This window comes from Lonchura striata, chromosome 30, assembly GCF_046129695.1.
Source record: "Lonchura striata isolate bLonStr1 chromosome 30, bLonStr1.mat, whole genome shotgun sequence".
NCBI classification, from domain to species: domain Eukaryota; kingdom Metazoa; phylum Chordata; class Aves; order Passeriformes; family Estrildidae; genus Lonchura; species Lonchura striata.
In genome coordinates this window covers 2795554-2810442 of record NC_134632.1, presented here as the reverse complement: position 1 = coordinate 2810442, position 14889 = coordinate 2795554, and the positions used below count along the sequence as shown (strand labels likewise).

At 55.1% G+C, this 14889-nt stretch overlaps 1 protein-coding gene across 3 annotated transcripts in view; it reads left to right on the top strand.

Moving 5' to 3' along the window:
• Nucleotides 1–14889, top strand: part of ATP2B4 (ATPase plasma membrane Ca2+ transporting 4) — a 74511-nt gene that overhangs the window by 30069 nt on the left and 29553 nt on the right. For 2 of the 3 annotated variants that reach the window (XM_077789074.1, XM_021538795.2), the window contains exons 3-10: nt 4653–4850; nt 6572–6829; nt 9298–9423; nt 9793–9918; nt 11533–11568; nt 13468–13629; nt 14036–14250; nt 14325–14567. In XM_077789074.1, the coding sequence (XP_077645200.1) occupies nt 4653–4850; nt 6572–6829; nt 9298–9423; nt 9793–9918; nt 11533–11568; nt 13468–13629; nt 14036–14250; nt 14325–14567 (1364 nt within the window). The remainder of the gene's footprint in view (nt 1–4652; nt 4851–6571; nt 6830–9297; nt 9424–9792; nt 9919–11532; nt 11569–13467; nt 13630–14035; nt 14251–14324; nt 14568–14889) is intronic. The other variant, XM_021538796.2, reaches the window with a different exon arrangement.

Sequence of the window (14889 nt, the reverse complement as noted above, 5' to 3'; positions counted from 1 at the left end):
TGGGATGGGGACTCAGCCCAAAAGCTGTAGGAAGGGGACAATGCTGTGACAATCCGTGGGTACTGAGCCCTGGAACTGTGGTATGGGGACTCTTGGGGACTCAGCCCTGTAGCTGTGGGATGGGGACTCAGCTGGGACAATCTGTGGGATATTTTTAGTGCTGCAAGGGGGGGGTTTGCAGCTTTCCAGCTGCGAGCGGGACCGGGAAGGAGAGACAATATCGGGATGTCGTTCGAGAAGGGGGGGAAATCCCGGTGGAAATACGAAGCTCAGGTCACAAAACAATGTGCTCGGCCTTGCCAAAGTGGGATCACGCTGCTTTGGGGCGGGAAGAGAGGCAGGAGGAGAACCCAAAAGGTTCTTCTAGGGGAGGTGAAGGGTTCAGTCCCACCCTGGCACATGCCTGCCATGGAGCTGAGCTGTCCCAAATCCCGCTGGAAAGGTTCTCTCCTCCAAATCCTCGGGGATTTTTGGCAAGACCAAAACCCCAAGGGAACCTGTGGCACCTCTGTCTGACCCCACTGAGTGGGGTCAGCTTGGTGTCCTTGTTTCCAGATGTTTGTCCCCATCCCCATTCTCGTTGTCCCTCTGCTTGTCACCCTTCTGGGGTGGCACAGGGCCTTGTCCTCCTGCGTGTCACCAGCAGGGCCAGCCCGGGGTGTCCTGCCAGCACCCCTGTCCTGCTGTCGGATCCTTTAGGATCCTGTTCTGGAGTGCTTTGATCCCACCTGGATCCCTTCTGAGCCTCGGTGCCACCCTGTGCTGCAGGACTGGTGTCCCCTCTCCAGCCTGGCACTGTCCTCATGGGCAAACACTGTCCACAGTCCCCCAGAGCCCTCCTTGGGGTCCCCAGTGAGGGGTCCCCGGTGTCACTTTGGGGTCTGCTGGTTCTGGCAGCTCCAGCAGCCCCAAAACCCTCAGGGCTGCTCCAGAAGCGGCTTTGGGGTGCCACGAGCGGGTGGTGGCTCCTCTGAGTCACCCGTGTCCCCTGGGTGCCTGGTGCCAGCACAGCCACCCTGACTCACCCCCAGCCCCATTCCTGCGGGGGATCTCCTCGTGCCACCCCACAGCCGCTGTCCCCAGGCAGAGCAGGGACTGGTGACAGCTCCCTGCTGTCACGTGTGGCCTCCACCCAAAATTTCTGCCCCATTTCTGTGCCAGTCCTGACCCCAGAGTGGCCCCATGGGTGCCACCTGCCCAGGGCTGCTGCTTTTTGTCACCTTGTAATCGGTCCCCCACACCCTGCAGTGGCATTTGGGTGGCACGTGCTCTTTGTCACCCTCCCTGTGCCAGCACAGAGCCACCAAACCCCCCCAGTTCCCCAGGGAGGGTGGGGGACAGCCCTGGGATCGTTCCCATGGGTGGGATCTGCTTTGGGATCTGTGTCCTGTGGGACCATCCCGTGTCCCCGTGTGTCCCCACGTGTGTCCCCACGGCTCCGTGGCCATGAGCCACATTTTCCACCCTCTGGTCGGGAATGGAGGCCGGGACATGCCAGGATCCTGCTCAGCCTCCTCGTCACGGCTGGGTGGGGACAGCCCGGCTGCTGTGCCAGCTGCCAGCTGCCAGCTGTCCCCTCCCTGCAGCTGGGCTGGAGCGGGAGGGGATCGATCCTGCTTCAGGGACACGGGGCGGCACGGGGGGTGTCCCCAGAGTGACACAGGGCTGACAGAAAGGTGTCCCCAGAGTGACACAGAGCTGGCAGGGAGGTGTCCCCTGAAATGACAGAGCTGCCAGGGAGGTGTCCCCCAGAGTGACACCGGGCTGTTAGGAAGGGCATCCCCTGGTGTGACATGGAGCTGGGAGGAGGGTGTCCCCCAGAGTGACACAGGGCTGGCACAGGGGTGACCCCAGGGTGACACAGGGCTGGCACGGGGGTGTCCCCAGGGTGACACAGGGCTGGCAGGGAGGTGTCCCCAGGGTGACACAGGGCTGGCACGGGGGTGTCCCCAAAGTGACATGGAGCTGGCAGGGAAGTGTCCCCTGGAATGACAGAGCTGGCAGGGAGGTGTCCCCCAGAGTGACATGGTGCTAGCAGGGAGATGTCCCCACAGTGACACAGCGCTGGCAGGGAGTGTCCCCCAGAGTGACAGAGCTGGCAGGGAGGTGTCCCCTGAAATGACAGAGCTGCCAGGGAGGTGTCCCCCAGAGTGACACCGGGCTGTTAGGAAGGGCATCCCCTGGTGTGACATGGAGCTGGGAGGAGGGTGTCCCCCAGAGTGACACAGGGCTGGCAGGGGGTGTCCCATACAGTGACACGGCTGGCAGGGGGGTGTCCCCTGGAATGACTCGGAGCTGTCCCCTGAGTGCGAGGCCGGGTCCCCTGTCACTGCCAGGCTGCTCCAGGCACCGCAGGGATGTGCCCAGGGCCACCAGGGCCATTATTCCTGGAGCATCCCGGGACCTGGCAGTGCCCGGGGACATCTTAAGGTGGAGAAGGACGGGAGTGGGGGGGTCCCTTAAGGTGGTGCTGGGCAGGGGGGGCTGCTCTGTCTGGGGACACAGCCGTGTCACCCACTGCTGCCTGGTGGGACCCTGTCACCATTTATGGCTTTATTAGGGGTGGCTGTGTCACTTTGCCACTGTCACCCCTGGCTGGTGGGACCCCATGAGCATTTATGGCTTTATTAGGGGTGGCCACATCACTTTGCCACTGTCACCACCACCAGCTCATGTCCTGGTACCCCCTCAGCCCTTGTGGCTTTGTGGGGGTGGCTGTGTCACATTGCCACTGTCCCCTCCTGGGACCCCCCTCAACATTTATGGCTTTATTAGGGGTGGCCGTGTCACTTTGCCACTGGCACCCACTGCTGCCTGGTGGGACCCTGTCACCATTTATGGCTTTATTAGGGGTGGCCACGTCACTTTGCCACTGTCACCCACTGCTCCCTCCTGGGACCCCCCTCAGCATTTATGGCTTTATTAGGGGTGGCTGTGTCACACTGCCACTGTCCCCTCCTGGGACCCCCCTCAGCATTTATGGCTTTATTAGGGGTGGCACTGTCACCCCTGAGTGGTGGGACCCCATGAGCATTTAAGGTTTTAATAGGGGTGGCCACGTCACTTTGCCATTGTCACCATCACTGCTTTGTGTCCTGGTGCCCCCTCAGCCCTTGTGGCTTTATGGGGGACATTGCCACTGTCACCCCCTGTCCCCTCCTGGAACTCTGTCACCATTCATGGCTTTATTAGGGGTGGCTGTGTCACACTGCCATGTCCCCTCCTGGGACCCCCCTCAACATTTATGCCTTTAATATGGGTGGCCCTGTCACTTTGCCACTGTCACCCATCTCTCATCCCGAAACCCCGCTGGCATTTATGGCTGTATCAGAGGTGGCCCTGTCACTTTGTCACCCACTGCTCCATCCCAAAACCCCGCTGGCATTTATGGCTGTATCAGAGGTGCCACCTTGCCACGGCTGCCCGGCGCTGCCTGTAGGGCTCAGGAGGGGCTCAGCCTCCCTTTCATTCCCTGTTTTTCCCCATTTTTCCCCATTTTTCCCCCATCCCCGCTCCCAGCTCCGTGTCCTGCTCCCTCCCTGTCTCCCACCCTTTTCCAGCAGCAAATCCCAGCTCGGGTCTGGTGTCCCCAGGGCTTGGGGACATTCCTGTGGCTCCAGGGGCTGGCATGGGCAGGGCTCAGGGGGCCACGGGCGCTGCCGGTGCCAGAATTGCCCAGAATTACCCAGAATTGCCCAGATTTGCCCAGAATTACCCAGAATTGCCCAGATTTGCCCAGATTTACCCAGATTTATGGCTCATTTGATGTAAACAAGGCTACCGGTGCCAGCTGGCAGCACCTGGGCACTCGCCAGGCTGCAGCCTGATAGATTATTTGTTTGTTTTATTTAGTTATTTATTTGCTCATTGTTTGGTTTATTTATAGTTTGTTTGATTGATTTGTTTATGTTTTTATATAGTTCTATTTTATCTTCTAATGTGTTATTTATTAATACCTTTGTTTATAATTTATGTATATTTTATTTATTTATACTTTATTTTTATGTTTTTATTTTATATGTTTTGTTTATATTTTGTTTATGCTTTATACTTTATTTAATTTATTTGTTGATACTTAATTAATTTATATTTTAATTTTATTCTTTTTATTTATTTATACTTTATGTATATTTTAATTTTAATTCATTTATTTATACTTTATATTTTCATTTTAACAATTTTAGTTCTTTGTGTATACTTTGTTTAGATTATAATTCTTATATAATTTATGTATCTGTTTATATTTAATTTATAATTTGTTTTTATTTAGATCATTTATTTGTTGATACTTTATATTTTATTATTATGTGTTTATTTGTTTACATTTATAATATATTATTTAATTTATTTATTTGTTTATACTTTATTTATATGTTACTTTTTGTTTATATTTTAATTTTAGTTTATTTATATTATTTCTAATTTATTTATATTTAGCTTTTGTTTATGCTTTATTTATATATTTGTATTTTTATTTAGTTAATTTTATATTTTATTTATTTATTTGTTATTTATTTATTTAATTATTTATTTATTTGCACCTTGGCTCCCCACTGCCAGCACCACCCGGGACAGGCAGGGAGCTGCTCCGGGATGAATTCCAGAGGGACAAGAGTGGGATTTGCCCTCATCCCTGCTTTCCCACCCTCCAGGCCTGTCCGGGAACCCCACGGACCTGGAGAAGCGGCGCCAGGTCTTCGGCCAGAACTTCATCCCCCCGAAGAAGGCCAAGACGTTCCTGCAGCTGGTGTGGGAGGCGCTGCAGGACGTGACGCTGATCATCCTGGAGATCGCCGCCATCATCTCCCTGGGGCTCTCCTTCTACCACCCCCCCGGCGGGGACAACGAGCGTGAGTCCGGGATGGGCTCCGGGATTGGGTCCTTCCCTGTGGGAATGGGGGTTTGGGATGGGTGCTCCGGGATCGGGTCCTTCCCTGTGGGAATGGGGGTTTGGGATGGGCTTCGGGATCGGGTCCTTCCCTGTGGGAATGGGGGTTTGGGATGGGTGCTCCGGGATCGGGTCCTTCCCTGTGGGAATGGGGGTTTGGGATGGGTGCTCCGGGATCGGGTCCTTCCCTGTGGGAACGGGGGTTTGGGATGGGTGCTCCGGGATCGGGTCCTTCCCTGGGGATCAGGGGTTTGGGATGGGCTTCGGGATTGGGTCCTTCCCTGTGGGAATGGGGGTTTGGGATGGGCTTCGGGATCAGGTCCTTCCCTGTGGGAATGGGGGTTTGGGATGGGTGCTCCGGGATCGGGTCCTTCCCTGTGGGAATGGGGGTTTGGGATGGGCTCCGGGATCGGGTCCTTCCCTGTGGGAATGGGGGTTTGGGATGGGCTTCGGGATCGGGTCCTTCCCTGTGGGAATGGGGGTTTGGGATGGGCTTCGGGATCGGGTCCTTCCCTGCGGGAATGGGGGTTTGGGATGGGTGCTCCGGGATCGGGTCCTTCCCTGCGGGAATGGGGGTTTGGGATGGGTGCTCCGGGATCGGGTCCTTCCCTGTGGGAATGGGGGTTTGGGATGGGCTTCGGGATCAGGTCCTTCCCTGTGGGAATGGGGGTTTGGGATGGGTGCTCCGGGATCGGCCCCTTCCCTGTGGGAATGGGGGTTTGGGTTGGGCTTCGGGATTGGGTCCTTCCCTGTGGGAATGGGGGTTTGGGATGGGTGCTCCGGGATCGGGTCTTTTCCTGTGGGAATGGGGGTTTGGGATGGGTGCTCTGGGATCTGCTCTGTTCTCTGTGGGGATATCCTGGGATCTGCCCCTTCCCTGGGGGAACAGGGATTGGGATGGGGGAGTTGGGATGTGCCCCATTCCCTATGGGAGCAGGGATTTGGGATGGCCACTCCAGGATCGGCCCCATTCCCTGTGGGGATATCCTGGGATCTGTCCTGTTCCCTGTGGGAGCAGGGATTTGGGATGGAGGTGTTGGGATGTGCCCCATTTCCTGTGGGAACAGGATGTTTGGGATGGGATAGGGGCGTTGGGTGGTGGCATCTCCCCATCTTTGGGGTCGCTGTGGGAGGAGCAATTATCCAATGGGGAATTCTCTCCAGGGGTATGTATGGGGTTATCTATTCCCTTGGGCAGTGTGTGGGGTTATCCAAGCAGGAATTCCCTGCTCCAGTCAGTGTGTGGGGTTATCCCATGGGAATTCTCTCAGGCAGTGTGTGGGGTTATCCCAGGCAGTGTGTGGGGTTATCCCGGGCAGTGTGTGGGGTTATCCCACAGGAATTCTCTCAAGCAGTATGTGGGATTATCCCATGGGAATTCTCCCGGGCAGTGTCTGGGGTTATCCCAGGCAGTGTGTGGGGTTATCCCGGGCAGTGTGTGGGGTTATCCCGGGCTGTGTGTTCAGTTATCCCGGGCAGTGTGTGGGGTTTATCCCACGGGAATTCTCCCGGGCAGTGTGGGGGTTATCCCGGGCAGCGTGTGGGGTTATCCTGGGCAGTGTGTTCAGTTATCCCGGGCAGCGTGTGGGGTTATCCTGGGCAGTGTGTTCAGTTATCCCAGGCAGTGTTTGGGGTTATCCTGGGCAACGTGTGCGGTTATCCCATGGGAATTCTCCCGGGCAGTGTGCGGGCAGTCCACGGGCGGCGTGGAGGACGAGGGCGAGTCGCAGGCGGGCTGGATCGAGGGCGCTGCCATCCTGTTCTCCGTCATCATCGTGGTGCTGGTGACGGCCTTCAACGACTGGAGCAAGGAGAAGCAGTTCCGGGGCCTCCAGAGCCGCATCGAGCAGGAGCAGAAGTTCACGGTGATCCGCAAGGGCCAGGTGATCCAGATCCCCGTGGCCGAGATCGTGGTGGGGGACATCGCCCAGATCAAGTACGGTGAGTGGAGCTGGGGCTGTCCCTCCCCTGGATCCCCCTCTAACGCAGCTGCGGTGTCCTGGATCGCTCTGGGATGATGGGCACAGCCTGTCCTGGGTCCCAGCCGTGGGCAAGCTTAGCGAGCAGCTCTTGAAGTGATTTCAGCTCCTTGGTGAATTCATCTCTTAAGTGATTTCAGCTCCTTGGTGAATTCATCTCTTTGGTAAATTCAGCTCTGAAGTGATTTCAGCTTCTTGGTGCATTCAGCTCTTTGGTGAATTCATCTCTTAAGTGATTTCAGCTCCTTGGTGAATTCAGCTCTCTGGTGATTTCATCAGCTCTTTGGTTAATTCATCTCTTAAGTGATTTCAGCTCTTTGGTAAATTCAGCTCTTTGGTGATTTAAGCAGTTCAGTGATTTCAGCTCTTTGGTGAATTCATCTCTTAAGTGATTCCAGCTCCTTGGTGAATTCAGCTCTGAAGTCATTTCATCTCTTTGGTAAATCCAGCTCTTAGTGATTTCAGCTCTGGTGAATTCAGCTCTGTGGTGAATTCAGCCCTTCAGTGATTCCAGCTCTTTGGTGAATTCAGCTCTGAAGTCATTTCATCTCTTTGGTAAATCCAGCTCTTGGTGATTTCAGCTCTGGTGAATTCAGCTCTGTGGTGAATTCAGCCCTTCAGTGATTCCAGCTCTTTGTTCACTAAGTGCCTCAGCAGACGCAGGGCTGAGAGAGGAGAAGGCTGTATGAGGTTCCACAGCTGTGTCTTTATTGGCAGCTCCTGCAAAGCATTTCAGTGTCAGCTCTTCTGCCAAAATGGGCAGAAACGGGGCTTATGTAGGGTACAGGAATTGTCCGATGGCCAGGCTCGAGGTGAATATCACCTATGGTCTTACAGAGAGATCATGAGGGTCTGAAGGAGGAAGAGGGGCTTCTTTGGTCCACTCATCATGACTTGGCACTTCTTATCTTGGGCAAGTGACCTCCAGGGAGGCCTCGCAGGGCCTCTGGCTGCTGCACTCCTCCCCGCTTCTCCATCGGAAATCAGGGAAGAAATTATGATGTCTGCTCCCCATCAGAAGGTTGAAGGATAGCTTTATTAAAACTATATTGCATTAATATACTATTTAAAGAGATACTATCCAATTCCACATGCTTAATTCTTACTTACCTAACTAATTAACTACAAACTCATGACTCTGCTGAGAGTCCCACGCACAGCAGCTGTGTCTGCCCCATCCCTGGCAGCTCCTTGGGATCATGGAAGTTTGTCCCTGCCCATGGAATGGGATGGGATTTAAAATCCTTTCAACCCAAAGCAGTCTGGAATTCTATAATTCCAGGATCTCCATAACCCTGCCCAAAATATTTCAAAATATTCTCTATTGGTCACTGAACCCAAACAACCTTCACCAGAATCCAATCCAACAATGAGTTCAGGTAAAATCTCCACACCAAATTCCACATGGGGAAAACAAAGGAGCAGAGATAAAGATTGTTTTCTCTTCTTCTCCCTGTGCTTCTCCTGAGAGACAGAATTGTGTCTCTGTCCTGAGAATGTGAATGCCACACTCCTCCAGCCCTTCTCCCTTGAGGACACTCACCTTCCCTTTTTGCCCTGGAACTTTAAGGAGCTTCTGGATCAGAATTAGTGTATTTTATCAGTTTGTATTAGTTTATTTTCCCAGAAACCTTGTCCCTGTTGAGGATATTTCCTTATCCAGATGTTGAGGAATACTTCCTTGGCCAGGAGATGTTGGGGAGTGTTTCCTCATCCGGGAGGTTTTGGGGAACATTTCTTTATGCAGGAGGTTTTGGGGAACATTTCTTTATCCAGGAGATTTTGGGGAACATTTCTTTATGCAGGAGGTTTTGGGGAACATTTCTTTATCCAGGAAATTTTGGGGAACATTTCTTTATGCAGGAGGTTTTGGGGAACATTTCTTTATGTAGGAGGTTTTAGGGAACATTTCCTCATCCAGGAGATGTTGCTGGATATTTCCTTATTCAGGAGATGCTGGGGAATATTTCCTTACCCAGGAGTTGCTGGGGAATATTTCCTTGGCCTGGAGGTCCTGGTGGATGTTTCCTTATCCAGGAGCTGCAGCCCTTGGGATCCATCAGGCCCTGCTCCTCGTTTCCCAGGGGGAATATTCCTCCCATTCAGGAAGGAGATTGATCCAGCATCGTGTTTGTTTTCCCAAGGGCCCGATTCCATACTTGGCAGGTGGATAGGGTGGATTTTGGATGCATCAGGAGCTCTGGGAAGGATTCATTAAAACCAAATGGGGAAACACTGAGCAAAATCCTCCCCAGGACTCTGCAGCGAGGATTTGGGAGCTCTTGGATTTCATTGGATTGCACCTGTCCCTTACAACCCCCACCTGCTGCTTCTCCTCCCTCTGGAGCTGGAGTTTTGGATCCTTTTGGAGCACTCCTGTGGGCTGGGGCAGGCAGGCTGGGCTGATCCCTGGTTTTCCTCCTCTCCCAGGTGATCTCCTGCCAGCGGACGGGATCCTGATCCAGGGCAATGACCTGAAGATAGATGAGAGCTCGCTGACAGGGGAGTCAGACCAGGTGAAGAAATCCATGGATAAAGACCCCATGCTGCTGTCAGGTGAGGCTTCAGGGCTGGGATCAGGGTGTGTCCTGCTCTCAGGGAGGTGTCCAAGGCCAGGCTGGGTGGGACTTGGAGCAATCTGGGATAGGGGAGGTTGGCCCTGTCCGTGGCAGGGGGCGGAAGGTTCTTCTGAGTCAAAGATGCTTTGTTTTTAGAATTTATACTAGATACTAAATAAATGCACTTACACATGTGATAGAAGGGAAATAGTCTTGGTAGGTATTCATTTGGACTGGGGCTGCTACATCAAGTAATCATTAAAGAATTCCTCCTTTTAGGAGTCGGTTAGAAGCTCCAAGTCTGGGGTTGTGTGGGATGGGAACTGGGGGTCTCACCTGTGTGCCCACGGCGTTGCTGCCCTGCCAGGTACCCACGTGATGGAGGGCTCGGGCAGGATGGTGGTGACTGCCGTGGGCATCAACTCCCAGACAGGGATCATCTTCACCCTCTTGGGAGCAGGAGAAGGGGACGAGGAGAAGAAAGTGAAGAAAGGTAAGGACATGTCCTGAACCTGCCTTTTCCCTCCTTTTCCCTTTCCTGGGAAGCATCCACAGGCTCCTTCCACATCGGGGTCAGCTCCCCCGGCCCAGACAGGAACAGGGAGAGGTTGGGGGTCCCTCCCTGTCCCCTCCACCTGGTGCAGGTGCTCCCAGACCTCTTTAGGACCCTTCTCCATCCTGGAGCTGTGAGGTGGGGGAGTCAAGGATCCCCTGGTGGGCAACTCCCCCGTGGTGCTCGTTGCCCACCCTGTGGTGGTGGGAAGGTGAGTCCTGGGTGCCCACAGGGTGTTTTTAGCCCATCCAAACCCTGCAGGACTTGGCTGAGGATCTCCTGAGCATTTCCTGAGCTCCCAGGGGGAAAGGAGGGGATGGCAGGAAGCAGAGGACAGCAGCCAGGCCGAGGTGTTCCCATTGTGCTGGGGCTGGAGTGCTCTCCTGTCTCAGCTTTCACATCCAGCTGTTTATTCCCTGCTGGGGAAGCTCCCCGTGTCCCTGATGCCCTGCTCAGCAGGTTTGGCCTCACTGGGATCAGGCACTGGCAACAGCAGCAGGCTGGCACTGCCAGCTGCTCTGGCATCCCCGCGGCAGGGAGCCCTTCCCAGGAGGGGATGCCAGGTGGGAGAGGCTCCCGGGCTGTGCTGGCTGCCAGCTCCCAGCTGGATCCTGCATTTCCCAGCTGGATCCTGCATTTCCCAGCTCCCAGCTTGATCCTGCCTTCCCCAGCTGGATCCTGCCGCTCCCAGCTCTGGGTGTGGATCCTGCCTTCCCCAGTTGGATCCTGCCTTTCCCAGCTCCAACCTGATCCTGCCTCCCCACCTATGGGTGTGGATCCTACCTTCCCCAGCTCCCAGCTGGATCCTGCCTCTCCCAGCTCCAGGATCGCCAGGATTTGGGAGCTTTGGAGCTCCTGGGTTCAGCTGCCACCGTGGAGATGGCAGGACAAGATGCCCTGGGAATGGCACTGCCCTGGGATCCACCCAGTGCTTGGAGCTTTCCCAGCCTTCAAGCTCAATGGATGTGGGAGCAGAGCAGGCCGCGGGGTGCCACCAGTTTGTCCCCACGGGAGCTGTGGGGTGGCATCAAACCCTTGTCACCTGAAGCTGGTGGAGGTGCAGCAGCCATGGGCACCCCCGTGTGCCACCTGGACAGATTTTGGGGCGGTCACACCTCCCTGCTCTGGGTCTGGGGCTGCCCATGGTGGGGGACAAGTCTGAGCTTCCCATCTGGATCTGATGGCAGTGGGAGGGAAGGACCTGGAGCTGCAGGAGGGTTTCTTCTGAAAATCTGCTCCATGGATCTGATGGCAGCGGGAGGGAAGGACCTGGAGCTGCAGGAGGGTTTCTTCTCCTGAAAATCTGCTCCATGATTTCTCCTCCTGAAAACCTGAGGCACCTCCAGCACCCTCGATGCACTCTGCGGGTTTTGGGGGTGATTTGCAGGTGGGAAAAATCAGAATCCTTGGCAATGGGGTGCCCAGGGAGCTCTGGAGCCTCGAGCAGTGCGGACCAAGGCGAGGGTGACCACAGGAGTGACCCCCTCGGAGCATCCCAGGATGGGGAATTCGGCTCCGTGTGCTCAGCCCTCCCCCCTTTCTCTCTTTGAACAGGTAAAAAAAGCGGAGCCCCCGAAAACCGCAACAAAGGTAACGCCAGCCTCTCCATCCTTTGAACCAGCACCACACTAACTACCGAGCATTCCTCCTTCCTCTTCCTTCCTTCTCCTCATCAGTCTGTGCTCTTTGCTGCTCCGGCGGGACTCTCGCCTCGTTTCTCCGGGACAGGGTGCAAGGGTCCCCTGGCACGGCGTCCTGGTGTCCCCAAAACCATCCCCAAAACTGTCCCCAAAACCCCGGCACGGGCTGCTGGTGCCTTGGTGGGACTGCCCAGAAACAGAATGAAGGGAATAAAAAGCAGTTTTATTTACTGAAGGGCCTCCAGGTACATTTAGGCAGATGAAACCCAGCCAGAAATGGACCACGGGTTTCACGCTTTTATAAGTTTGGGTTGTTTGCGTATTGGGGGTTAATCTTCCAATTAAAGCTTCAGGTAATGAAGTCGTTTAACCCAAGTTTGCTCCTCCCCAAATCATTTTTGTTCCCATCTCTCTGGCTTGAGGCAGTGAGGTGTCCTTGATTGCCAGGCCTGGAGAGGAATTGTTTTGCAAAAATGGGAAAGCAGCAGCTCCCACTGTGTATAGAGTTTAGATTTACACACTAAAGAACTGCAGGATTACAAATGTACAGAAAAGAGAAAAGCTAAAATGTATAAATGCTAAAATTTATATATCTATAAAATGTATACATTTATAAAAGCTAAAATTTATAAATGTCCATAAAACTTATGGAAAAAAAGCTAAAATTTATAAATGTATGAAAAAGATAAAAGCTAAAATCCTCAGGCATCACTGGGATGAACCTTCCTGCTGTTCCTACATGGGGAAAAGCCATTTTTCAGGGAGGACAAGGCTCTTCCAGCGGGACTTCTGGCACGGCATCCCTTTCTTGGGATAGCTCCGTGAGTCCCAGCAGGGGTTTGGTGGTTGAGGTGCCCTCCTGGCATTCCTGGGATGAGATCTCTGCCAGGGCCTGGCCCACGGGACGCTTGCACCCTGTCCTGCCATGGCCTCGACTCCGTGAGCGTCTCCTCGCCAGTGTTTCTCACCCTGTTCTTTGCAGGCTGTGGAGGAAGCCCCATTTCTGCACCTCTCTCTGCACCCCTCTCTCTGTTTCTGTTTCTCTCTCTCTCTCAGCAGTTTGAGTTGCCCTCCTTGCCCTCAGGTGTGTCCGGGTGCTTTGTTGTGTCCGTGTCGGGTCTCTTGTCACCGTCGAGGTTCCCCTGTGGAGCTGCTCCGGGGTGGCCTCAGGAAGGGGACAGGTCCCGGGATGTTCTGCTGCTCCAGCAGCTCAGCACGAGCCTCTGGTGGGCTCCAAAGCTTCCAGGCGTGGGTTTCCCCCAGGGCAGCCTTCCAGCTGGATGAGCCCAGTTTTAGGAGCAGGAAGCCCGGCTGTCTCGGGTCCCCTAGGCGTGGTGGATGGATGGCTCCAGGCTGGGATTGGAGGCTCCCTGGCTCCCTGCTCTTCAGTCTCCATGCCAGTCTCTAACCCTCCCCTCCATCCCACCCCCTCCGTCACTTCCCTGGCCAGTGGTTCCTGCTGGGGACCTGGGGGCATCTCTGGGCTCATCCCAAAGCGCTCCCAGTCCTCTGCAGGCTTAGAGGCCAGAAGAGACCCCAAAATCTGGCCTAGAGGGTCTCTTGCAGAGGTGTGACGGGTGCCACAGTCACCTCTGAGGATCCCTTATCCATGGGCAGGGGGTAGATGGCAGAAAACCACCCCGGAGAGAGGTGGCAGGGCCCAGGACACGGAGCTTCCATGTGCTCGGACGCATGTGTGGTCGGGAGTGGTTCTTGTCCTGGATTTCTCTTTCTCTCTCTCTCTCTTTCTCTCTCTCTGCCACCACCATCCTCCTCAGTGGTGTCCTCCAGGCTGGCCTGGGTCTCTCCTGTTCACACGTGGTGTCTTGTTTTGCCCCCCGGGCTGTAGCTAAAACTCAGGATGGTGTGGCCTTAGAGATCCAGCCCCTGAAGAGCCAGGAGGGGGTGGAGAACGAGGAGAAGGAGAAGAAGAAGGTGAAGGTGCCCAAGAAGGAGAAGTCGGTGCTGCAGGGGAAGCTCACGCGCCTGGCGGTGCAGATCGGGAAGGCAGGTGAGTGACACTGACAATGACAGTGACCCCAGAGCTGGTGAGACAGGGCTGTCTCTGTCCCCTGTGTCCCCAGGGCTGGTGGGGAAGGGCTCTGCTTGTTCCCCAGTGTCCCCAGGGCTGGTGGGGACGGGCTGACCCTGTCCCGAGTGTCCCCAGGGCTGGTGGGGATGGGCTGTCCCTGTTCCCAGTGTCCCCAGGGCTGGTGGGGAAGGGCTGACCCTGTCCTGTGTCCCCTCACCTCATTCTTGTCCCCATCCCCAGTGACCCCAGAGCTGGTGAAGGGCTGTCCCTGTTCCCAGTGACCCCAGAGCTGGTGAAGGGCTGACCCTGTCCCCAGTGTCCCCAGGGCTGGTGAGGAAGGGCTGTCCCTGTCCCCTGTGTCCCCTCACCTCGTCCTCGTCCCCAGGGCTGATCATGTCGGCCATCACCGTCATCATCTTGGTGCTCTACTTCGTCATCGACACCTTTGGGGTGCAGGGCCGGCCCTGGCTGGCCGAGTGCACCCCCATCTACATCCAGTACTTCGTCAAGTTCTTCATCATCGGCGTCACCGTGCTGGTGGTGGCCGTGCCCGAGGGGCTCCCGCTGGCCGTCACCATCTCGCTGGCCTACTCCGTCAAGGTGAGGTTTGGGGCGGTGAGGAGGGATGGGGGTGACCGGGGTGAGCTCAGCCCTGACCTTCTGGGTGTTTGCAGAAAATGATGAAGGACAACAACCTGGTGAGGCACCTGGACGCCTGCGAGACCATGGGCAACGCCACGGCCATCTGCTCGGACAAGACGGGCACGCTGACCATGAACCGCATGACCGTGGTGCAGGCCTACGTGGGGGACACCCACTACCGCCAGATCCCCGACCCCGAGGCCATCCTGCCCAAAATCCTGGACCTCATCGTCCACGGCGTGGCCATCAACTCTGCCTACACCTCCAAAATCCTGGTGAGCTGCAGCACCGAAGCTCAGGGGTGTCCCGGTGCCTTGAGTGGGAATCTAGAACACAGGCTGGACAGAGTTAATGGAGTAAAGCAGGGATTTATTAAAATGTGACAGTGACCCCAGAGCTGCTGTGTCCCCTGTGTCCCCTCACCTTGTCCCCTGTTCTACCCGCCCAAGGTGAACCTTCAAGGACACACCTTGGCCAGCACAAGAACCTGCCCATGGCTCCACGACTCAGAGTCATGAGTTTTGACACTTTTATAAGTTTTGGTCCATTTCCATTTTGGGGTTAATTGTCCAATTCCAGCTCCAGGTGATGCAGTCC